The sequence below is a fragment of the Bombina bombina genome, chromosome 6 (genome assembly GCF_027579735.1).
Source record: "Bombina bombina isolate aBomBom1 chromosome 6, aBomBom1.pri, whole genome shotgun sequence".
Lineage (NCBI taxonomy): Eukaryota > Metazoa > Chordata > Amphibia > Anura > Bombinatoridae > Bombina > Bombina bombina.
In genome coordinates, this window is record NC_069504.1 from 816,056,947 (window position 1) to 816,083,781 (window position 26,835).

At 37.1% G+C, this 26,835-nt stretch overlaps 1 protein-coding gene across 1 annotated transcript in view; it reads left to right on the forward strand.

Annotated features, from left to right (window-relative positions):
* The window catches only part of CACNA1A (calcium voltage-gated channel subunit alpha1 A), a 632,851-nt gene that overhangs the window by 559,270 nt on the left and 46,746 nt on the right, over positions 1 to 26,835 (forward strand). Inside the window, exons 40-41 of the mRNA XM_053718181.1 lie at positions 8,443 to 8,543; positions 8,759 to 8,868. Coding sequence (XP_053574156.1) covers positions 8,443 to 8,543; positions 8,759 to 8,868 — 211 coding nt within the window. The remainder of the gene's footprint in view (positions 1 to 8,442; positions 8,544 to 8,758; positions 8,869 to 26,835) is intronic.

Sequence of the window (26,835 nt, forward strand, 5' to 3'; positions counted from 1 at the left end):
GCAGACAGCTGCCAGTACTATATGGTGGACATAGTTAGAGGGGGAGGGGTAAGAGAGCTGTTTGGGAAGGATCAGGGAGGTTGGAAGGTAAGGGGGAATCCTACACTGGGAAAAAAATAAATTTAAAAAAATTGCCTTAAAATTTAACATTGACTGTCTGCCAGTACCTAAGATGGTGGTGACCAGTGTGGGGGGGTGAGGGAGGGAGGGAGGGAGGGAGGGAGGGAAGAGAGCTGTTTGGGAGGGATCAAGTAGGGATCTGGGGGTGGGCGGTGTCAGGTAGGAGGGTAATCTCTACACTTGGAGGCCAATTTATCAAGCATCTGTATGGAGCTTGATGCCCCTATTTCCACGTGAGCCTTTAGGCTCACCGGAAACAGAAGTTATAAAGCCTTGTTATAAACTTGTCCGCCTACTCTGAGGCAGCAGACAGAAATCAACCCGATCCTATCGGGTTGATTGACACCCCCTGCTACCGGCCTATTGCCCGCGAATCTGCAGGGGATGGCATTGCACAAGCAGTTCACAAGAACTGCTGGTGCAATGATAAATACTGACAGCATATGCTGTCTGCATTTATCGATGTGCAGCGGACATGATACGTTACATCGTATTATGTCCGCTCGCACTATGATAAATCTACCCCTAAATCTTAAATTAACCTTACAAGATACAGATTAACCCCTTCACTGCTAGGAATAATAAACGTGTGGTGCGCAGCTGCAATTAGTCTATTTCTGAACAAAGGGGATCCCAGAGAAGTTTTTACAATCATTTGTGATATGATTGCACAAGTTGTATGTAAATAATTTCAGTGAGAAACCCAACGTTTGTGAAAAAAATAACAATTTTTTTTATATGACCGCATTTAACAGTAAAATGGTGGCATGAAATATACCGAAATGGACTTAGATCAATACCTTTTGTTGTCTACTTAAAAAAACAAGGCTCTATTTCTGAATAAATGGAGTGATAGCAAAAATGCTAAAAATTCTCTGGTATTTTGGCAAGTTCTTCTCTGAATGTTCCGGGAGTGAAGGGGTTAAAGCGATACAAATAGATCTGTATTGATAATGCTGCAGGAACTTTTTTTTTAAATGCCATATACATTTATGTTGAAGCTTTCAATTATTGAGGAATTGTACAAAGTTGTCATGTACGCTGATGAAAATGCTGTTAGTGCTCTTCCATATGTATATTTGTGATTATAAACGTCAATAAAAAATATTTAAAGAAAAATAATAAGCATTTGTATTTTTTAAAATGTGACCGCATTTATTTGTGTCAAAGTACAACACACAAAGATCTGGATTTAACACAAATAAATCTGTCACCAGAAAGAGACAAATTATGTTGCTTGCAGCCATATTTGGCATTTGTTTCTCAAGCGAACTACAGTATTTGGTTTGGAGAAGTGAGATAATATGTTTATGTCCCCTTGGCCTTAGGTTAGTCAAACCTGCTCTTATGTCACTGTTATAATGGAGACAGCTCAGTATCAGTCTAATACAGAGCTTTCCAAACTTTTCATCTTGGTGACACACTTTTTAGACACAGTAATTCAGTTGTACCAGCAAACAGGAGGTTAAACTAACTTGTTTTAAGAGATACGGACACAAACATAAATTATATAATAACAAAATGTATTTACAAGTAACAGTATGTATATGCAAGAATTAAAAAAAGTGTATTAACACCAATAGCTACTTACTATTTTAATGGGATGTATGAGGTTGATAGGATGAACACAGTTTCTGAATATTTGGTGGAATATTAGATAAAAACACTTGCATTTCATCATCAAGCATTTTTAAGCTTCCACTTCCTATCCATATATCAAGAGCAGGAGCAGCAATGCACTACTGGGAGCTAGCTACAAAAAAACCCTACTAACTTCTGACTTCAGCTCAGCATTTAAGCTGCTTCCCTCAGAGCTCTGCAAGTCCGACTGACTACTGCTCGCGCTGCAAACACACTGCTCTCCCACTTACTGACTACACGTGCAGTCACAAGCCTATTGAGGAGTCCAAACGTGCAGTCAGGACTCCCAATGTGCACCCAATGGGAATAGTTTCAGTTCCCACTGAGCTGCACCAATGGGTTAAGATTATCTGTGACCCACGAGGTATCAATCACGTGTCAACCACGTAATATACGTAGCAGGCAGGCGAAAAGTCGGAAACCAAAAAAAAAAATTAAAAAGAATTTTAAATTTAAAAAAAATTATGCTGAAGCAGGGACACACAGTTTGGAAAGCACTGGTCTAATAGAATGTGTCTGTTATTCTAGTTGAAATGGAATGGTACAACATAGTTCTGCATTACTCTGATATAACAGGAACAGTTTGTTATTCTGATAGAAAGCTGGATTTCCACCCTGTAGCAAAAATTGATCCATGCTAAAAAAAAAATCAAACTGTAACAGCTGCTTTGTTTTACAACAGCTCAATTTGTACACAATAAATGGTATTATTTAATGACAGCTTGTAGTTTGCATATTGTAAAATAAGGGCAGCTCATTATGTCTGTGCTCAATTACTACCCAGTTAGCAGTTTACTACAATTAGATTAAAACCTGTATCATAAAGGTGCTACCAATGCTGACCACCAACACAAAAATCATTTTTTTCCTTTAACGTTATAGTAATAAAGCTTATAATTAACAATAAACACTAAAACCTGACACAATTTTACCCTGTCTTGGCCCCACCAAGCTGTTTACAACTAAACGTTCGCCCACCAGGCACCGCAAAACACCCTCAAACACCTATATGTCTCCTACATGATTCACCAACTGTAATAAACCACCACCATCTTGTGCACCCCTAACTAATCCCCAGGGTTTAATCTACCATCAACAAAGGAACCACCTGCAAAAAATCTTAATCACATATCCCTCTTAACTCTAAAACACCTTCACAAACCCTGTCAGTACTAACCCTCCATAAGTCTAATTTCCTTTCATGATTACCCTCATTGCAAATGTACCTGTTATGTTGTTCCCCACATCCTTACCACCTAGCACCTAAACTACCCCAAAAGAAGAACTGGAACCAATTTAAAAAAAAACACAGTAACCGAAAATGTCTTACCTGTAGTCTAATTGAAGAACCTTTGTTCTTCAGCTGCTTCTGGCCAGTAGCAACAGTTTCCTTAAGGGTCACTAACATGTCACTGTTTGGTAGGGTGACCATATTGCCGCTTTAAAAAGGAACACATATTAAAAATACATATGTCAGGGTTTTTATACAAAACATTTCTTTAAACAGCCCTGACATTTGTATTTTTAATACGTGTCCCTTTTTAAAGCGGCAATATGGTCACCCTACTGCTTGGACCTTCTTCTGGGTTCTCTCACATTAAAATCTGAGACTGAGTCCCACTTTTTATTGGATTTTTTTAAATTAGGGCCTATTCTTTTTTTTCTTCTTCTTTTTTTGTGGGAGGGGCTTAGTGATAGGTGTTGTTAAGTGGTTTACTCTTGGCCGTTGATTCATGAGGGGTGGGCAAACGGAGGGATGACATGAGGGTGATATCTTGATATAGATATTCTGCTGGACAGATTGGGTAGGTGTTTAAAATGTATTACACTGGAAGAGTTGTGTAGTAAATGGGACTAACAGATGCTCGGGGGAAGGCACTGCATTGAGAAGGAGCATCTAGTGAGCTGAGTTTATGAATGGAGCAGCTAATAATTTTAGAGGGTGGGTTAGAGATAGAGCTAATAACTGGTAGGGGTGTGTGGGTTAGAGATGTAGCAAGGAGTTGTGACTACTGCCGGGGGCTGTAGTTTTATTACTATGGGGTGTTACAGTGTCAAGAATCATTTGTGTCTGATCCATCCTTAGAGAGGTTTGCCTTAAAGGGATAGTAAAGTGCAAATGAAACTCATGATTCAGATAGGGCATGTCAATTTAAACAACTTTCTAATTTACTTTTATCATCAAATTTGCTTTGTTCTCTTTGTATTCTTAGTTGAAAGCTAAACCTAGGTAGGTTCATATGCTAATTTCTAAGCCCTTGAAGGCCACCTCTGCATTTGACAGTTTTTCACAGCTAGATGGCGTTAGTTCATGTGTTTCATATACATAACACTATGCTCATGCACGTGAAGTTATTTAAGAGTCTGCACTAATTGCCTGAAATGCAAGTCTGTCAAAAAATCTGAGATAAGGAGGCAGTCAGCAGAAGCTTAGATACAAGGTAATTACAGAGGTAAAAAGTATATTTCTATAACAGTGTTCTTTATGCAAAACTGGGGAATGGTAAATAAAGGGATTATCTATCTTTTTAAACAATACATTTTTTGGTGTTTACTATCCCTTTAACTTGTGACTAGTGTAAGGAATTTACAAACAAAAGGTTTGGTTAGCGCTACAAAGCCAAAAGTAAAAGAAATGCCCAGCACTTTCTGCAACCAGGTGCACGCTACATAGGTCCTGCATATACCCCTCAGATCAAATCCAAAAGTTCAAAAAGTAGCAGCAGCACCACTTGATATAATATTCAACGTTTTTTGGGACATCGTATAAACATTTAGCACAAAGTTTCGGTCCAACTGACTTTAATCATGTTGCTACTTTTTGAACTTTTAGCGCTACAAAGCTACAACTTAAATACATCTGGAATTAAAATAATCTTCCAAGAGAAAGTGAATAATTGATCATAAATAATAAATAATTTTATATCTTCAAATAAACTTTATAGCATAAAATTCATAAAAACACATAGGAGTAGATACATAAAAATCAAAACAAATCAAATAAGGAATTTACACTAGGTCAAGGCAGGTGTTAGTTTGTAAGGCCATAGAACAGTTCACAAAATAATGCAACCAGATTGTGATGTTTCTGCAAACGTTTGCACTTGCCAATGAAACATGAAAATACTTGTGACCTGTCCCTATGGGAGTTTGGTTAAATATTGTTGCACCAGGATTTTGATCTGGAATAAATCACAACTGATATTATATTATTGATAATATTATTAATATTTAAGTGGGATGACAATTCTTCCTTTAAAGGGACAATCTACTCCAAAATGTTTATTGTTTATAAAGATAGATAATCCCTTTATTACTAATTCCCCAGTTTTGCACAACCAACACGGTTATATTAATAGACTTTTTTACCTTTGTGATTACCTTGTACCTAAGCATCCTCTGACAGTCCCCTTATCACATGGGCATTTATTTATTATCTTTTGACTCACATTTTAGCCAATTAGTGCTGTGTCCTGCACAACTCCACGGGAGTGAGCACAATGGCAATGTTATCTATCTGGCACACATGAATTATCAGTCTCTTGTTGTGAAAAGCTAATAAAAAAGAATGTGATAAGAGGCTGACTGAAGTGGCTTTGAAACAGGCAGAGATTTAGCGGGTTTTGAGGTTATAAAGTATATTAATATAACAATGTTGGTTGTGCAAAGCTGGGGAATGGGTAGAAAATATGTTATCTATCTTTTTAAACAATAACAATTTTGGTGTAGACTGTCCCTTTAAGTTACCGTCTAGAGAAAATAGGGAGACAGCTCAAAAAAATCAAGCAAAAGAGAGAATCCATTGTTGCTCTTTAAAGGGATACTAAACCCAATTTTTTTATTTCATGATTCAGATAGAGCATAAGATTTTAAGCACCTTTCTAATTTACTCCTATTATCAATTTTTCTTTATTCTCTTGCTATCTTGATTTGAAAAAGCAGTACTGTAAGCTTTAGAGCCAGACCATGTTTTGTTCAGCACATGGTTAGCACTTGCTGATTTGTGGCTAAATGTAGCAAACCAATCAGCAGCTCTACCAAGGTGCTAAACTAAAAAATGGGCCGGGTCCTAACCTTTTATTAATGCTTTTTCAAATCAAGATAACATGAGAACAAAGAAAAATTGATAATATGAGTAAATTAGAAAGTTTCTTAAAATTGCATGCTCTATCGAATCATGAAAGAAAAAATGAGGGGTTAGTATCCCTTTAAGATATTCTGTTATAATGGGGATAGTCCAATATTACTCTAATAAAATGGTGGCAAGTCCAATGTTACTTTGGGTAATTTTTATGTTATTTTGACAGAATGTGCACCAGCCCAATGTTACCCTTATAGAATGTTAGCAATACAATGTTACTTTAATAGAAATGGGGTTAGTTAAAGGGACAGTAAAGTCAAAATTAAACTTTCATAATTCAGATGGAACGTGCAATTTTTAAACAACTTTCCAATTTACTTCTATTAATTAATTTGCTTTGTTCTTTTGGTATCCTTCATTTAAAAGCATAGATAGGTTGAGTAGCAGCAATGCACTGCTGAAAGCTAGCTGCTTATTGGTGGTTGCACATATACAGTATGTCCCTTGTTATTTGTTCACCCAATATGTTCTTGTAGTTCCCAGTAGTGCATTGTTGCTCTTTTAACAATGGATAACAAGAGAATGTAGCAAATTTGATAATAGAATTACATTGGAAAGTGGTTGAAACTGTATGCTCTATCTGAAATATTAAAGACAACATTTGGGTGTCATCATGTCCCTTTAAATATATAGAATGAGGGTTAGTTAAATGTTACTGTTAATTTATAGAAAGGGACTGTTTAGTGTTGTCACTAGGATAAAACATAAACTATTTAGCACTGAAAAAACTGAGAACCTGAGCACTCAAAGGGGGTTAAAAAATTAATCTTTATTGGAACAAAGATTAAAAACGCATAAGATCTCTGTTTTTTCAGTGCCTGTTGGTGGATTGGCTCCCACTGCCCACCTGATGCACTGCAATGCGGTCTGGGGCTTGTAGTCATTTTCGGCAAGGCCTATACAGACGGGCCGGTGTTCTGTAGAGAACTCCAATTCCTCGAAAACCCCAATCTGACGTCACTTCCGGTAAGTCTTCTATGTTAATATCTGTTTTGCCTCTGTCTGGGGCCGCACCGCATACACTCCAAGTAAACCTTGGGGAGTGAGGTATACATGGGGGCTTTGCCCCCCTTGAACCTCAGGCGGAGGCAAAATAGATAGTGTAGATAGGCGATTACAGTGCCCATCTGATTGGTTGTGAGTCCTGTCACTCGCTGGATATGGACCAATCAGATGTATGGATTCACCGGAAGTAACGTTAGATTGGAGTTTTCCATGTATTGGAGTTCTCAATAGAACACTGGTCATTTCCAGTTGCGGCAACTCGTTGTGACGTCATAAACCATTTAGTGTCACATCATAATTATAGACAAAGGTGAGTTTGCAAATCTGTTAGAATGCAGATAGTTCAAGGTCACTGATCAAAATGGAGATTCCTATAAAACACCCAATGCACAATTTAAGAACAACACCTCAATTTGGATAGACAAGGATTTGCCACTTCCCCAAAAATGTAAAATTATAAATTTTAGCCACTGTATTTAAATTTAAACAAAAAAGATTGGCACAGAGAAGGATCTAGTTTAACACAGGATAACTTTTCAGGCTTTATCAGCCCTTAGTTATGTCTAAACAATAATTCATATGATTTGTGTTTAAATAGCCTCTAAATGGGTGCAAGATCTCAGAACATTAAAGGGACAGTCTACTCCAGATTTTTTTATGTTTAAAAAGATAGATAATCTCTTTATTACCCATTCCCCAGTTTTGCATAACCAACACTTATATTAATATTTTTTTTACCTCTGTGATTACCTTGTTTATAAGCCTCTACAGACTGTCCCCTTATCTCAGTTCTTTTGTCAGACTTGCATTTTAGCCAATCAGTGCTGACTCCTAAATAACTACACGGGAGTGCGCACAATGTTATCTATTTGACACACATGAACTAGCAGTGTCGGACTGTCAAAAACAGTCAAAATGCACTGAGATAAGAGGCAGTTCAATGGCTTAGAAATTAGCTGCAGGTGCAATGCTGTATACGGAGAGCGTATTGCTCTCCGCATTCAGCGATGTCTGTCGGAACTGATCCGCACTGTCGGATCAGGTCCGACAGACATTTGATAATTCGGCCTCATTATGTTTTTGCAAATGAGTATGCAGATCCTATGTATCATTGTTTATGCACGACTAAGGTCGACTCTCATGGGGCATATTTGGAGAGGGAATATGAGTAACATATATTGTGCCATAAAACTACCCCTCAAAATTTGCTGCCCCCTTTATCTTGTTTTCCTATTCACATGCCAAAATATGCCCTGCAAACCACTGATGAGCTGCAGCACAGTTACACTCTAAATGAATAATTACAAAACATTTAAAGGGATACTGAACTCACATTTAGCTACCAATCAGCAAACGCTGCCCAGGTGATACATTCTTGCTTTTTCAAATAAAGATACCAAGAGAACAAAGAAAAATTGATAATAGGAATAAATTAGAAAGTTGCTTAACAATTTGGGTTCAGTGTCCCTTTAATTTTTGTTCCGTTACTGTACAACACTGTGTTTATATCATTTGACACTTTTTTGTCTCCTCAGCCACTGACCTCACTGTTGGGAAAATTTATGCAGCAATGATGATAATGGAGTATTACCGAGCGAGCAAAGCAAAGAGACTGCAAATTCTACAGGAGGAACAGGTAATCTGCTACTTTATGTGAGAATGACCAATCTTGTCAATGGAAAATATTTTGAGAATTGTGTAGTCTGTTACAACCACAGATTATAGTAGCTTTAAAGACAAATACAGACACTTATATACATGTGTAATGGTACTAGCAAAAAACAAATGGGCCTTGCTATATTACTGTACATACAATGCAGACAGCCTGATTTTAATCCCTGTCTTTTTCAGAACCGTACCCCACTCATGTTCCAGAGGATGGAGCCCCCATCTCCAACGCAGGACGGACTTCCAGGCCTCAATGCACTTCCCTCCTCCCATCTACAACCTTTAGGGGAAATGTAAGTCACTCACCTATATTTAAAATAATATAATCATTTTTTTATTAATTCCTTAAAGGGACAGTCTACACCTTGGTCATCTTAAAGTCTTACCTTAGATTAAGCTGCAAATAGCCTTCTGCACCGCTTCTATATCATGCAGCAGGAATGGTAAAAAAAAAAAAAATTGTTTCTGACCACTTTGAAATGGCTGCCAAGCTCAGCCCACTGATGACATCACGATCTGGGCTGCATATGGCTTCCAATCACAAAAGGCTTACTAGTTGGATTCAACAGACTGTCAGTGCTATTCAGCAGAGTGCCTAGATGCAGCCCAGATCGTGATGTCATCAGTGGGTGGAACTTGGCAGCCATTTCAAGCTGGCCAGAAATAATATTAATTTTAAAATAACTTTTTTACTGTCACCTGCAGGATATAGAAAGGGGAGGAGGCTATATGCAGCTTAATCTAAGGTAAGACTTTAAGATGACTAAGGTGTACACACACTGTCCCTTTAATTATCTCCTCGGATAAATAAATTATTCAATAAATAATTAAATTTTGAGTTTAAACAATACCTCATTTGTTTTATTCTATTTAATTCAATTTAATTAATTTACTTTAAAATGCAAGTATTACACAGATCTGTTGCATCAGTAGTTTAATCAGCATTTGACAGTATGTTAGTGGAACAACTCAATTCAAATTTTCCAGTGACTCCCAAAGTATATTTTTGTAAGATGATTCTCTGCTCCTTTATTCAGCCTTACTGAATTATATATTTTTTTATAGTTTTAAATAAAATAGTCATCAGACATATGTGCCACTTTTACCATATCATGTAACTGTATAATGCTGTACATTATTCCTGTGTCATTTAACTGTATCATACACCTACACTTTAATATTAATTTCTTCCAGTGATTGGATCAGCCAATCGGATTTAAGATCAATCCTATTGGCTGATTGCATCAGCCAATAGGATTTTTTTCACCTTTAATACCGATTGGCTAATAGAATTCTATCAGCCAATCGGAATTCAAGGGACGCCATCTTGGATGACGTCCCTTAAAGGAAACTTCATTCTTCGTTAGCCGTGGAAAAAAGAGGATGCTCCGCGCCGGATGTCTTGAAGATGGAGCCGCTCTGCGCCGGATGGATGAAGATAGAAGATGCCGTCTGGATGAAAACTTCTGCCGGCTTGGATGAAGACTTCGGCCCGCTTGGATGAAGACTTCTCCTGGCTTCGTTGAGGACTTCTGCCCGCTTGGATGAAGACTTCTGCCACTTCATTGAGGATGGATGTCCGGTCTTCAAAAACTGTAACTGGATCTTCGGGGGGTTAGTGTTAGGTTTTTTTAAGGGTTTATTGGGTGGGTTTTATTTTTAGATTAGGGTTTGGGCAGAAAAAGAGCTAAATGCCCTTTTAAGGGCAATGTCCATACAAATGCCCTTTTCAGGGCAATGGGGAGCTTAGGTTTTTTTTAGATAGGATTTTATTTGGGGGGGGGGTTGGTTGTGTGGGTGGTGGGTTTTACTGTTGGGGTTTGTTTGTATTTTTTTTTACAGGTAAAAGAGCTGATTTCTTTGGGGCAATGCCCCGCAAAAGGCCCTTTTAAGGGCCATTGGTAGTTTATTGTAGGCTAGGTTTTTTTTTTTTATTTTGGGGGGGCTTTTTTATTTTGATAGGGCTATTAGATTAGGTGTAATTAGTTTAAATATTTGATAATTTCTTTTTTATTTTCTGTAATTTAGTGTGGTTTTTTTGTAATTTAGTTAATTGTATTTAATTAATGTAATTTATTTAATTGTTGTGTAAGGTTAGGTGTTAGTGTAAGACAGGTTAGGTTTTAATTCACAGGTAAATTTGTATTTATTTTAGCTAGGTAGTTAGTAAATAGTTACTAACTATTTACTAACTAGTCTACCTAGTTAAAATAAATCCAAACTTACCTGTGAAATAAAAATAAAAATAAAACTTAAGATAGATACAATGTAACTATTAGTTATATTGTAGCTATCTTAGGGTTTATTTTACAGGTAAGTGTTTTAACCTCTTAAGGACATATGACGGAATTTTTCCGTCATAAAACAATTGAGCAAACTGAAAGCTGTGTCCTTAAAGGGTTAAATAGGAATTATTTAGTTAATGAATGTAATATTTATTTAGATTTATTTTAATTATATTAAAGTTAGGGGTGTTAGGGTTAGACTTAGGGTTAGGTTTAGGGGTTAATAACTTTAGTATAGTGGCGGCGACATTGGGGCTGGGGCAGCAGATTAGGGGTTAATAACAGTAATTTAGGTTACGGTGATGTTAGGGACAGCAGATTAGGGGTTAATAATATTTAGCTAGTGTTTGCGATGTGAGAGTGTGGCGGTTTAGGGGTTAATATGTTTATTCTAGTGGCGGCGATGTCGGGAGCGGCAGATTAGGGGTTAATAATTTTATTTTAATGTTTGCGATGCGGGAGGGCCTCGGTCTAGGGGTTAATAGGTAGTTTATGGGTGTTAGTGTACTTTTTAGCACTTTAGTTATGAGTTTTATGCTACAGCTTTGTAACGTAAAACTCATAACTACTGACTTTCAGGTGGCGGTACGAATCTTGTAGTTATAGGCTGTACCGCTCACTTTTTGGCCGGACAGGCAAACTCATAATACCGGCGCTATGGAAGTCCCATTCAAAAAGGACTTTTTAAAAGCTGCGGTAGTTAAGTTGCGTTACAGCCAAAAAAGTGTGCAGTGCTCCTATACCTGCAAAACTCGTAATAGTAGCGGTAGTGAAAAAGAGCCTTAACGCTGCTTTTCACTCATACCGCAAAACTCATAATCTAGCCGATAGCTTGCTGATAATCGTCAGGTGTAAAGCAGCTTTTGTTGTACATACAGTTTACATACTTTTGCATCATGTTTTACCAGCTAACAAATAAACTGGGCAGGTGATAAGTGCAAAACAGGCCTTTGCAACATGTTTTCATCTAACCATTGCTATTGTACATCCATCAGTATTGGGCTTTACTGAAATTTGCATAGTAGCCATATATGTGATATCTCCTACTGCTAATGAGTTCTATAGGAAACACAAAATAACAGAAATTATGACTGCAACACCTAGAATGGCGTCAGCAATCCAATTTTTAAAATATTTATTTCTTTCATAAGGTGGTGAAGAATCCACAAACCATTACACCTGGGAATCAACTCCTGTCCTCTAGGAGGAGGCAAAGATTCCCAAAACTCCAAGAGTACTTAATCCCTCACACCTCTCTGGCATGCTAGTCTTATCTTTGCCTTTAAGGATGAAAGTGAAAAATTGAAGTGCTCCAGAGTCATCATTTAGAGGGGACCTCAGACCGATTTGAGGCCTATTTTCCCCCTCAGATTGCTGCTACTGAGAGGCATAGGAGAGATTGGGGTATTAGGCAGTGACACAACCACTGCCAGTGAGGAGTTGGTCACAAGCCTGCCACCAGTGTTGCGGGGGGGGGGGGGGCCCGAGTCAGGAGCCAAAGCGAGTAGTCAGACAAGCCGGAATCAGGAACAAGGAGAACAGCAGAGTCAGCAACAAGCCAGGGATCAGGAACCAGGAGGGACGTCAGACAGCCAGGTAATACACAGGAACTCTCACAAACAGGTCTGAGACAACGCAAGGGCAAAGCATACTGAACAAAGGCCCTTTTTATAATAAGTGATGATATCACAATTCTGAGACTGCAACCTGTCTCACATGGATGATGTTCACCAGTCTGGCCATAAAAGGGCATGCAGCATCACACACTATGCACAAGAGTCAGCAAGAGAGGTGAGTAAAATGGCTGCCAGCAGCACATGGCAAACAAAGCAGGGGAAAAAACCCTGACAATAACCGGGGACACAGAAATATATGACACTTACTATTCACTTTAGGCTTTTCATTATTATGTCTAGAGATTTGAGATGAGATGAGCAGTGGGATTGAGTACACTCTCTTAATGGATTCTTTATTTTTTATTACAGAAATAATTAGTATCATTTTTTTAAAATCCTTAAGCAAGCTCTGGATGCTTGTCATTTTCTTTTGTATAATGATGATAGTCCATAGGGTCCATAACATGTGGGATATTATTATTGCCATAAAGAGGAGGCCCAGAACCCACACAAGAGCTTAAATTCCCTCCAACCTCCCATCTCTCCCCAGTTATAATTCTTGGCCTCCCAGTAGTAGGTTGAGAATATAGGTATTCCAGCTACTTGCTTATGGATTAATGTTTGGGAGCTCAGATAAATGTGAGACCCTTTATCCCTGGGAAATATCATTCACAAAGAAGACAGAAGAGATTTCCAGCAAGCGGAATGATACTGGGACATATGAATACCTTGTTATGTGTGCAGTATCTCCCTAGGGATTTCAGCCATAACCACCCTCAGGCATCGTGGGGACATGTTCGTTATCATCCCCCTATGGGATAGCGGTATTTCCTCAGATATCCTCTGTTGTGCTTCTATAAGCACTGAATTATTATTATTATTATCATTATCAGGTATTTGTAGATCTGTTTGTAGAACAGATTCCGCAGTGCTGTAAACATAGTCGATATACAGGATAGCTTTTGTAGGGGTCAAGTGGGTAGAGGGCCCTGTCAAGAGTTGTACTGTTGTAGTCGGCTCTTATGAAGCGATCTGTAAACAGCTGGGCCCATAGGCTTACATTCTAAGGGGTTCAAGGGGAAAGCAATGGAGTTAGGAAGGTTAGTGTTGGTTGTATGCATCCCTGAATAGTAGAGTTTTAAGGGAGTGCTTGAAGCTGTTAAAACTAGTGGAGAGTCTTATGGAGCGAGGCAGGGAATTCCACAAGATGGGGGCCAGTCTGGAGAAGTCCTGTAAACGGGAATGTGAGGAAGTAACAAGAGAGGAGGAGAGGAGGAGATCCTGAGCTGATTGAAGGGGATGGGAGGGAGAGTATCTAGAGACAGGTTCTGAGATGTAGGGGGGAGCAGTGCAGTTGAGAGCTTTATATGTCAGGGTGAGGATTTTATGTTTAATCGTAGAGGCAAGAGGAAGACAGTGAACGGATTGGCAGAGAGGTGCAGCAGATGAAGAGCGACGAGTAAGGAAGATGAGCCTGGCAGAGGCATTCATAATGGATTGTAAAGGAGCTATGCGGCAGCTAGGTAGACCAGAGAGGACGGAGTTGCAGTAGTCGAGGCGGGAAAGGATGAGAGAGTGGATTAAAATCTTGGTTGTATCTTGTGTAAGGAAATGTCTAATTTTAGCAATGTTTTTAAGGTGGAAGCGGCAGGTTTTAGCCAAGGACTGAATGTGAGGAGTGAAGGAAAGATCTGAGTCAAGTGTGACCCCAAGACATCGGGCGTGCGGGGTAGGGGTAATGATGGAATTATCAACAGTTATAGAAATTTTGGGGGTTCCATACCGCAGATCCCCTTACGTCAATTGCGTATCCTATCTTTTCAATGGGATTTTTCTAACTCCGGTATTTAGAGTCGTGGCTGAAGTGAGCGTTAGAAATCTAACGACAAAACTCCAGCCGCAGAAAAAAGTCAGTAGTTAAGAGCTTTCTGGGCTAACGCCGGTTCATAAAGCTCTTAACTACTGTACTCTAAAGTACACTAACACCCATAAACTACCTATGTATCCCTAAACCGAGCCCCCCCCCACATAGCCGCCACTCTATTAAAAAAAATTTAACCCCTAATCTGCCGACCGCCACCTACGTTATACTTATGTACCCCTAATCTGCTGCCCCTAACACCGCTGACCCCTATATTATATTTATTAACCCCTAATCTGCCCCCCTCAACGTCGCCTCCACCTGCCTACACTTATTAACCCCTAATCTGCCGAGCGGACCTGAGCGCTACTATAATAAAGTTATTAACCCCTAATCCGCCTCACTAACCCTATAATAAATAGTATTAACCCCTAATCTGCCCTCCCTAACATCGCCGACACCTAACTTCAATTATTAACCCCTAATCTGCCGACTGGAGCTCACCGCTATTCTAATAAATGTATTAACCCCTAAAGCTAAGTCTAACCCTAACACTAATACCCCCCTAAATTAAATATAATTTTAATCTAACGAAATTAATTAACTCTTATTAAATAAATTATTCCTATTTAAAGATAAATACTTACCTGTAAAATAAACCCTAATATAGCTACAATATAAATTATAATTATATTATAGCTATTTTAGGATTTATATTTATTTTACAGGTAACTTTGTAATTATTTTAACCAGGTACAATAGCTATTAAATAGTTAAGAACTATTTAATAGCTAAAATAGTTAAAATAATTACAAATATACCTGTAAAATAAATCCTAACCTAAGTTACAATTAAACCTAACACTACACTATCAATAAATTAATTAAATAAAATACCTATAATTATCTACAATTAAACCTAACACTACACTATCAATAAATAAATTAAATACAATTCCTACAAATAAATACAATGAAATAAACTAACTAAAGTACAAAAAATAAAAATGAACTAAGTTACAAAAAATAAAAAAATATTTACAAACATAAGGAAAATCTTACAACAATTTTAAACTAATTACACCTACTCTAAGCCCCCTAATAAAATAACAAAGCCCCACAAAATAAAAAATGCCCTACCCTATTCTAAATTACTAAAGTTCAAAGCTCTTTTACCTTACCAGCCCTGAACAGGGCCCTTTGCGGGGCATGCCCCAAGAAGTTCAGCTCTTTTGCCTGTAAAAAAAAACATACAATACCCCCCCCCCAACATTACAACCCACCACCCACATACCCCTAATCTAACCCAAACCCCCCTTAAATAAACCTAACACTAAGCCCCTGAAGATCATCCTACCTTGTCTTCACCATACCAGGTTCACCGATCCGTCCTGGCTCCAAAATCTTCATCCAACTGGCGATCCATCATCCGGCGGCTGAAGAGGTCCAGAAGAGGCTCCAAAGTCTTCATCCTATCCGGGAAGAAGAGTAGATCCGGACCGGCAACCATCATCTTCCAAGCGGCATCTTCTATCTTCAGATTGAGCTCGCATTCTATTGGCTGATCGGAACTGCCAATAGAATGCAAGCTCAATCTGATTGGCTGATTGGATCAGCCAATCGGATTGAACTTGATTCTGATTGGCTGATTCCATCAGCCAATCAGAATATTCCTACCTTAATTCCGATTGGCTGATAGAATCCTATCAGCCAATCGGAATTCGAGGGACGCCATCTTGGATGACGTCCCTTAAAGGAACCGTCATTCTTCAGTTGGACGTCGCCGGATGAAGATGGGTCTGCGGTGGAGGTCTTCAGGATGGAGCCGGTCCTCATTGGATGAAGATAGAAGATGCCGCTTGGAAGATGATAGTTGCCGGTCCGGATCTACTCTTCTTCCCGGATAGGATGAAGACTTTGGAGCCTCTTCTGGACCTCTTCAGCCGCCGGATGATGGATCGCCAGCCCCCGCTTGGATTGGATGAAGATTTTGGAGCCAGGACGGATCGGTGAACCTGGTATGGTGAACACAAGGTAGGATGATCTTCAGGGGCTTAGTGTTAGGTTTATTTAAGGGGGGTTTGGGTTAGATTAGGGGTATGTGGGTGGTGGGTTGTAATGTTGGGGGGGGTATTGTATGTTTTTTTTTACAGGCAAAAGAGCTGAATTCTTTGGGGCATGCCCCGCAAAGGGCCCTGTTCAGGGCTGGTAAGGTAAAAGAGCTTTGAACTTTAGTAATTTAGAATACGGTAGGGCATTTTTTATTTTGGGGGGCTTTGTTATTTTATTAGGGGGCTTAGAGTATGTGTAATTAGTTTAAAATTGTTGTAAGATTTTCCTTATGTTTGTAAATATTTTTTTATTTTTTGTAACTTAGTTCATTTTTATTTTTTGTACTTTAGTTAGTTTATTTCATTGTAGTTATTTGTAGATATTGTATTTAATTAATCTATTGATAGTGTAGTGTTAGGTTTAATTGTAGGTAATTGTAGATATTTTATTTAATTAATTTAATGATAGTGTAGTGTTAGGTTTAATTGTAACTTAGGTCAGGATTTATTTTACAGGTAATTTTGTTATTATTTTAACTAGGTAACTATTAAATAGTTATTAACTATTTAATAGCTATTGTACCTGGTTAAAATAATTACAAAGTTACCTGTAAAATAAATATTAATCCTAAAATAGCTATAATATAATTATAATTTATAGTGTAGCTATATTAGGATTTATTTTACAGGTAAGTATTTAGCTTTAAATAGGAATAATTTATTTAATAAGAGATAATTAATTTCGTTAGATGTAAATTATATTTAACTTAGGGGGGTGTTAGTGTTAGGGTTAGACTTAGCTTTAGGAGTTAATACATTTATTAGAATAGCGGTGAGCTCCAGTCGGCAGATTAGGGGTTAATAATTGAAGTTAGGTGTCGGCGATGTTAGGGAGGGCAGATTAGGGGTTAATACTATTTATTATAGGGTTAGTGAGGTGGATTAGGGGTTAATAACTTTATTATAGTAGCGCTCAGGTCCGGTCGGCAGATTAGGGGTTAATAAGTGTAGGCAGGTGGAGGCGACGTTGTGGGGGGCAGATTAGGGGTTAATAAATATAATATAGGTGTCGGCGGTGTTAGGGGCAGCAGATTAGGGGTACATAGGGATAATGTAAGTAGCGGCGGTTTACGGAGCGGCAGATTAGGGGTTAAAAATAATATACAGGGGTCAGCGATAGCGGGGGCGGCAGAATAGGGGTTAATAAGTGTAAGGTTAGGGGTGTTTAGACTCGGGGTACATGTTAGAGTGTTAGGTGCAGACATAGGAAGTGTTTCCCCATAGACAACAATGGGGCTGCGTTAGGAGCTGAACACGGATTTTTTGCAGGTGTTAGGTTTTTTTTCAGCTCAAACAGCCCCGTTGTTTCCTATGGGGGAATCGTGCACGAGCACGTTTTTGAGGCTGGCCGCGTCCGTAAGCAACTCTGGTATCGAGAGTTGCAGTTGCGTTAAATATGCTCTACGCTCCTTTTTTGGAGCCTAACGCAGCCTTTCTGTGGACTCTCAATACCAGAGTTATTTTTATGGTGCGGCCAGAAAAAAGCCAGCGTTAGCTACGCGGGTCCTTACCGACAAAACTCTAAATCTAGCCGTTAGTTTTATTTAGTGAAAATAGTCATTTAACATAACAGGTGCACTGTCTCTTTAAGTACAGCAATTTCAAAACAGCCAGCAAAATGAAGCATATAAATAAAAAGCCTACTCCCATCAGGAGCCTACCTATACCTTAATAATGATAAACTGGCCAACTTACCTGAACCTAGTTTAGTACTTCACAGAAATTGCATATGCAAAATACAAAACAAATCAATATCTCACCAGTGTGTCTCTTTACAGGCAGTCAGCCATGCTGCTAACAGGTCTCCAGCCTCTCTTTCACTCTGTAAACAACCTGTTGCCTGAGACACATACTATTCCTAGAGAGCTGCTTATAAAGCCCTGAGTAGGGATGGCGGAATGTTTTTAAAAATTCAAAATTTAAAACGAATTTTGATACGTTCGTTCGAATCGAATTTTGAATGTTTATAAAACATTCTAACATTCTATTTTCGAATTTTCATTTTCAAATTTTTCAATAAAATTTGAAAATATTCGTTCGAATAATAGAATGTTTAACTATGTATTCCTTCAATTTTTAAATGTAATATTCGAATTCAAATGTGACATTCAAATTCGAATGTAACATTCGAATTCGAAATAGTATTTCTAGTCTACAACTGTGTTTAATAAATGTAATATCCGAATTCAAATGCTACATTCGAATTTCAAATGTAACATTCGAATTCGAAATAGTATTTCTAGTCTAATACTGTGTTTTATAAATGTAATAATCGAATTTGAATGTCACATTCGAATTTCAAATGTAACATTTGAGTTCGAAATAGTATTTCTAGTCTAATACTGTGTTTTATAACTGTAATAATCGAATTCGAATGTGACATTCGAATTTGAATGTGACATTCGGATTCGAATGTAACAATCAAATTCGAAATAGTATTTCTAGTCTAATACTGTGTTTTATAACTGTAATAATCGAATTCGAATGTGACATTCGAATTTGAATGTGACATTCGAATTCGAATGTAACATTCGAATTCGAAATAGTATTTCTAGTCTACAACTGTGTTTAATAAATATAATATTCAAATTTAAATGCTACATTCGAATTTCAAATGTAACATTCGAGTTCGAAATAGTATTTCTAGTCTAATACTGTGTTTTATAAATGTAATATTCGAATTCGAATGTCACATTCGAATTTGAATGTCACATTCGAATTCGAATGTCACATTCAAATTCGAAATAGTATTTCTAGTCTACAACTGTGTTTAATAAATATAATATTCAAATTTAAATGCTACATTCGAATTTCAAATGTAACATTCGAGTTCGAAATAGTATTTCTAGTCTAATACTGTGTTTTATAAATGTAATATTCGAATTCGAATGTCACATTCGAATTTGAATGTCACATTCGAATTCGAATGTCACATTCAAATTCGAAATAGTATTTCTAGTCTAATACTGTGTTTAATAAATATAATATTCAAATTTGAATGTCACATTTCAATTTGAATGTCACATTCGAATGTCACATTCGAATTCGAAAGTGACATTCGAAAACTGTAAATAACATTCGATAATAGAATTTTTAAGAATATTCATTCTTATCAACATTCTATTTTGTAAATCGAATTTCTACAATAACATTCGTTCTAACATTCGAAATTGAATATAGACACATTCGCCCATCCCTAGCCCTGAGCTAACTTCATATGGAGCAGCTGTGAATGGGCCCATCAGGTTTAACTCTTTAGTAGCAGGGAAAATTTGCCTTCTCTCACCCTGTCACAGTACCCAGTTCTAGAGCATAATGTGGAATTATGGGAAACCATACCCAAGCCTGTAAATCAGTTAAATGTTGTTTTCAAAGCTCCTCCTAAGATCCCAGAGGAATTTCAGGTTCCAGATTTTACCAAATAATGTAAAAAAATGGAATTACAGTTATAAGAGAATGTACTGTGGTAAGGTCACTGCAAGAACATTCTCAATTTCTGTGGTAACTGTATTTCCAAACTTAGTTTTATTTAGTGAAAATAGTCATTTAACATAACAGGTGCACTGTCTTTTTAAGTACAGCAATTTCAAAGCAGCCAGCAAAATGAAGCATATAAATAAAAAGCCTACTCCCATCAGGAGCCTACCTATACCTTAATAATGATAAACTGGCCAGCTTACCTGAACCTAGTTTAGTACTTCACAGAAATTGCATATGCAAAATACAAAACAAATCAATATCTCACCAGTGTGTCTCTTTACAGGCAGTCAGTCAGTCATGCTGCTAACAGGTCTCCAGCCTCTCTTTCACTCTGTAAACAACCTGTTGCCTGAGACACATACTATTCCTAGAGAGCTGCTTATAAAGCCCTGAGTAGGGATGGCGGAATGTTTCTAAAAATTCAAAATTAAAAACGAATTTTGATACGTTCGTTCGAATCAAATTTTGAATGTTTATAAAACATTCTAACATTCTATTTTCGAATTTTCATTTTCAAATTTTTCAATAAAATTTGAAAATATTTGTTCGAATAATAGAATGTTTAGCTATGTATTCCTTCAATTTCGAAATGTAATATTCAAATTCGAAAGTGACATTCGAATTTGAATGTAACATTCGAATTCGAAATAGTATTTCTAGTCTACAACTGTGTTTAATAAATGTAATATTCGAATTCAAATGCTACATTCGAATTTCAAATGTAACATTCGAATTCAAAATAGTATTTCTAGTCTAATACTGTGTTTTATAAATGTAATATTCGAATGTGACATTCGAATGTCACATTCAAATTCAAAATAGTATTTCTAGTCTAATACAGGTGGCCCTCGTTTTACAACGGTTCAATTTACACCGTTTCAGAATAACAACCTTTTTTTCCAGTCATGTGACTGCTATTGAAAAGCATTGAGAAGCAGTGCATTTATTAAAATAGCCAGTAGGTGGAGCTGTCCGCTTGTGTTGCAGCAAAGCCAAGCAAGCTGAAATTAATCAGTTTAACCAGACCTGAGCTATCGAGCAGATTTAAAAGGAACAAGATCTTCCTGTCTATAAATCAGTCCAGATTGGAATGCATAGAAAGAACTGTTTGCAGAAAAATGCAAGTGAAGTCTGTGTTGTGATTATTTTATTAGGTTTATAATGCTGTTTAGCAAATGTTTTTGTTCATTTAACTTAGTTTAATTATATATTATGTGTTGTGTGATTATTTTATTAGGTTTACTATGCTGTTTAGCATTTAAAGTCTTCATTTCAAAGCTTTAAAAATAATATATTAGGTGTTACTTATGACAATTTTGACAGGGGCCTGGAACCTATCTCCCTCACTTCCCATTGACTTACATTATAAACTGGGTTTCAATTTACAACGGTTTCGATTTACAACCATTTCTTCTGGAACCTAACCCCGGCGTAAACTGAGGGCTACCTGTACTGTGTTTTATAAATGTAATATTCGAATTTGAATGTAACATTCGAATTTGAATGTGACATTCGAATTCGAATGTAACATTCGAATTCGAAATAGTATTTCTAGTCTAATACCGTGTTTTATAAATGTAATATTCGAATTTGAATGTGACATTCGAATTTGAATGTCACATTTGAATTTGAATGTCACATTCGAATGTCACATTTGAATTCGAAAGTGACATTCGAAAACTGTAAATAACATTCGATAATAGAATTTTTAAGAATATTTGTTCTTATCAACATTCTATTTTGTAAATCGAATTTCTACAATAACATTCGTTCTAACATTAAAATTTGAATATAGACACATTCGCCCATCCCTAGCCATGAGCTAACTTCATATGGAGCAGCTGTGAAATGGGCCCAACAGGTTTAACTCTTTAGTAGCAGGGAAAATTTGCCTTCTCTCACCCTGTCACAGTACCCAGTTCTAGAGCATAATGTGGAATTATGGGAAACCATACCCAAGGTGGATGGAGCTATTTCCACTCTTGCCAAACACACTACTATCCCTTTGGAGAATAACACCTTTTTCAGGGATCCAATGGAATGCAAAATAGAGTCTTTCCTTCAGACAGATCTTCTGCTTAAACTTGCAGTGTCTATAACATGTGTGGGGTCCTATGGCGTGATTCACTATCCAAAATGGTGTCTGAACAATCCTCTGCTGAGGACCTCCAAAATTGCATTAGAGTTTTTAAAATGGTTAACGCCCAGGGGTGGAACTACAGGGGGTGCAGAGGTAGCAACTGTGACTTGGCCCCTGAGGGTTGTCAGTATATACTAGGGTTTTAATACAATTTATTTAATAATTATTCTTTAAATTAACCCCCAATTAAAATGCATATACAAAACAATTAAAATCAATATTTATTCCTAAGTTCTTTACGATAAGTTAAAGTTATAAACACATTGAAATATATTTATAGAAACCAGATTATGAATCAAACTTTACAAGCTTAAACTGTTACAATATTCTATACAAAGATCATACAAATATACCTTTACAATTTACCTTATTCACAATGAATTACATTAAAATGAGATACCAGAGTATGGATCACTAACTTTAACAGTGCTTGGTTTAAACAATATAACAAGATGCTTTAACAGCCAATTTATCTGAGCTGAAATAAACTCTTTTTAGCTACAATTAAGGCAAGTTCTAAAATGTATATAGTTGCAAATAACTTGATGCACACCAGAGAGATTACTTACAATAATAGGCCTGACTTAGAAATATGAAATACAAAGGACCTTTGTCTAGCAAATAAATTATTTAGCAATAATGAAGACTAGTTAAACTACACATGACTATGGATATAAGCATAAAATACAAAGTGTCCTTTTAAAATGATTAACTTCAATTAACTGTAGCAACAATTAATATATTTGCTTTAAAATATTATATTATAGTCACTGCCATACCTTACCATATAACCAAATGATTATTCAGTTTCCAGAATTTCTCCAATAAGTCCAATTTCACCTCATAAATTAAGAGGTAATTTTTGCAAGATGGATGAAAATTAGGCCCAGATTTGCTCTATAGAGACTGGATTCCAAGGCAACAGTTTGTCAGTCAAAAACCCAGCAGCAAAGACCAAGCAGCAAAACCCAAGACCTTTTTTTTTCTCTCTTGCCTGGGGTTATGTCACCTGATATACCCCACCCCTTTTATTCTAATCATTGGTGAAATTGGCAATGCACAACGAAAGCTTGTCTTTGGATTGGCCCTAACGGAGCTGAACATCTCTTGGTTATTTGGGAGACGCCTCCCTGAGTAGCCATTTATCTTTTGGCTGTGGTACCATCTTTGATCTATAGGTGGCAGCAGACACCCAGAAATGCAGTTTTACCATCAAATATTGCTGCAGTTTAATATAGTTGCATATATATTTTTACAATGTATTATATTTTCTAGTATTAAAAAACATTTCCAGGTAGTGATCAAAAGGTCTTTTGAAGTGATCTTTCTAAGATTACTTTGAAAGCAATTCCTTTTGATTAACTGTGACAAAGATTTACAATGCGTCCTATTTAACCAAGAAGAAGGGGGGTTGTTTTACTCAGCCAAGACCATCTAGCAGAGAGAACTGTAATTTATATTAAAATAAAACTGATGTAATCAGTTTCATATATAATAAACCCTGTGGTCCTATCATGTATAATATATATATATATATATATATATATATATATATATATATATATATATATATATATATATTATTTAATAACACTCACAGATATCCTGACAGGGTGGGGGCCCAGCTTAAAAAATAAAATAAAAAATTAATAAAAACGTTAACCTGCCACTGCCTGCACTGATATCATGTGAGTGTGAAATGATGCTATGTAGCCTCTGACTACAGGGGTTAGTGTTTCTGTTTTACCTATTGGTGTTTATGTGTGTATGTATGTGACTGTGTGTGTATTTATGCATGTATGTGTGTGTGTGTATGTATGTATGTTTGTGGAACCAGCAAATTGCAGACCTTGTTACTACAGCACAGGGGTAAACAGTGTCATGATACAGTATCACTTTATACAGTATGGGGGCTGGACCATGTCACTGACTACTGTGGTCACTTTATAAAGTACTGGGGCAGGTAGGGGCAGGCCAGCTATCTCACCGGCAGATTACAGACTGTGTCACTAACTAACTATATTCAGTACGGGTGGGTTAAACAGTGTCACTATATACAGTAATAGGGGGTCAGACCATCTCACAGACTGTGGCCACAGGGTACCTCCTTTTGTAGACATGTAATCTGATTCACATTTTTTTTCTGTTAAATGTTAAAAAAAAAGATATGTATCAAATTCACCTTTTTTTGGGAGGGGGGCTCCTTCTTAGATTCTTGCACCTGGGCTCTGTGGTTTCTAGTTACACCTCTGTTAATGCCTTTATATGTGGCGCAGTAATGAACATCATCAAGATTGCTGTCAAGACGATGTCTATGGCAGTTATTCCAAGAAGGGCCTTATGGTTAATATCATGGTCAGCAGACATGGTTTTTAAAAAATAGGTTAATGTCCTTTCCTTCCAAGGGAAGATGCCATTTGGTTCTGATTGGGACTCAATTATTAAGACTGTAGCTGGTGGGAAAGGAGATTTTCTCACTCAGGGCAAAAAAGTTGGACGATATCTTGGTACAAGCTCCATCTTTACCTAACATGGTTAGAGAAACAATGTTCCAAAGAGTTATCTTTCTCCTTAGACCAGAGTCTCTTTCCTAGGAGTCATTATAGACTTAATATTAATGATACTTTTCTTTAACAGATCAAAGGAGATCAGGGCTACAGACAACCACAACCCTACAGTAGCTCTACAGTATGTATGGAAGTGTTATGTCTGATGATTGCAGCATCAGATGCTATTCCATTTGCTCAGTTTCACATGAGACCTCTTCATCTCTGCATTCAATCGCCATCTTGATGGATAGATCACTAGTCCGTTTTGTTAGGGGCATCCTTTGTCTATCCAGCATAAACAATAATCACGACAGCTTAAACAATAATCACGACATACACGTCGCTCAGGTTGAGGTGCAGTATCGGGGTCCAGGGGAGCACAGGGAGTTTGGTCTTCTTAGAAGGCGATGTTACAAATAAATATCTTGGAACTCTGCTATCTTCAGGGCCCTTTAGAGCTGGCCTCCTCTGAAAGAAGAGACATTTGTTTTCAATCAATGTCACAGTAGTGGCTTATATCAATTATCAAGGGGGAACTAACAGTTCTGTAATGATGAAGGAGGTTTCTCAAATTTTAACAATTTCTGCAATTCATATTCCAGGTGTGAACAACTGGGATTCAGATTTTCTCAGCCGCCTGTCCCTTCATCCTGTGGAATGGTCTCTACACCTGTTAGTTTTCAATTAGATTTTAGATCAGTAGAGTCTATCAGAGATAGACCTGACGGCGTTTTGTTTGAGCAACAAACTTTCCAGATCCACAAATGGAGTTTGTAGATGCTCTAGAAGCTCCTTGGTCATTGCTTATATTTTTCCTCCAACTGTTCTGCTGCCAAGAGTGATTTCTTGGATCAAACAAGAGCTCTGATCAGTAATTCTGATTGCTCCAGCTTGCCCACACAGAACTTGGTTTGCAGATCTGGTACAGTTATCCTCTGTGGTCTCTTCCACTAAGAAACTATCTGCTGTCTCAAGGGCCATTTTATCATCAAGATCTCAAGTCTCTCATTTTAAAGACTTGGAGATTGAACGCCTAATTTTTTTTTAAAATAATTTTTATTGAGGTTTTAAGAAATGTTACAAACAAGAATCATCCATATGCAATATTAACATAGCAATAAGACATTCAGTATTAAGACATAAGCATAGCAGAGGAGCTGAAGGGTAACCGCTCTGGACAAAGATTCTTAACATTTCTGGGAGGATGTACTGGAGTGTGGGGGGTGGGATAGCGCTAAAAAAGCTAAGAGTCAATAAGCTCAGAATAATAGTTAAATTACCGATAGCATAAATGAATTTATGAATATGACTTAATTTACATGTAGGTATGCACCACTATGCGACCTAAATTGGGAAGCAGTGTATTTATGATATTGATGATATTTGAGAGGTTATGAAAACCTAATCATAGGGTTTCAATGTTTGATAGTAAATCCTAAATGGTAGATTTAACAAATTCGACTTAACCCTAATGTGGGCGTTTAGGTAAAAACCTTCACAATAACCCTAGTGGAATAGTCAAATAGTTAGTGTAATGATGGTATTAATCGTGAATAAACGTTTGACCTTGCAAAAGATATGTGTATGAATATCAAATGGAATAAAATAAGATACAGGGTACTATGATCCAGAGGATATTTTACTCAGACTTAGTTTTAGTCAATCTCCAGAAAAAAGTTCCTCCCAAAAAACGGCTTGGCAATAAAAGCTAATTTAATATTGTAAATACATTTGATACATAAAATGGGTCTAAAATCAAAAGGTATTATGAAAAAAGATCTATAATTAGAAACAGTTATCCTATGAATGATGCCGGCATCCAAACAATTAAAATCTTAAATAAAATTGTAAGTGTATATTGTGTCTTTTTCACTTTCCATACACAATGTACATACACAATGTGACTAAACGCTTGTTAGATATATTGGATTAATGTATTGGATTTATATCCTTACGGACAGATTCTCACATATCATACAATGTGTATTCTGATAACATACATTCGATATCAGTCCCAAATGTTGAACCGGATACCTTAATGTATCCAAAAGATATTTGCAGGTGATAAATACCACAGTGTTAAGTCTTTTATAATGTAACCTTATTGTAATGTCCGCTCCCGGAATGTTGTTGTAATGTTCGCTCCCGGGATGTTGTTACAGATTGGCAAACAGACTGATCCGTCGTGTTTCCAAAAGGTTGTTCAGGAGTGTGTCCTA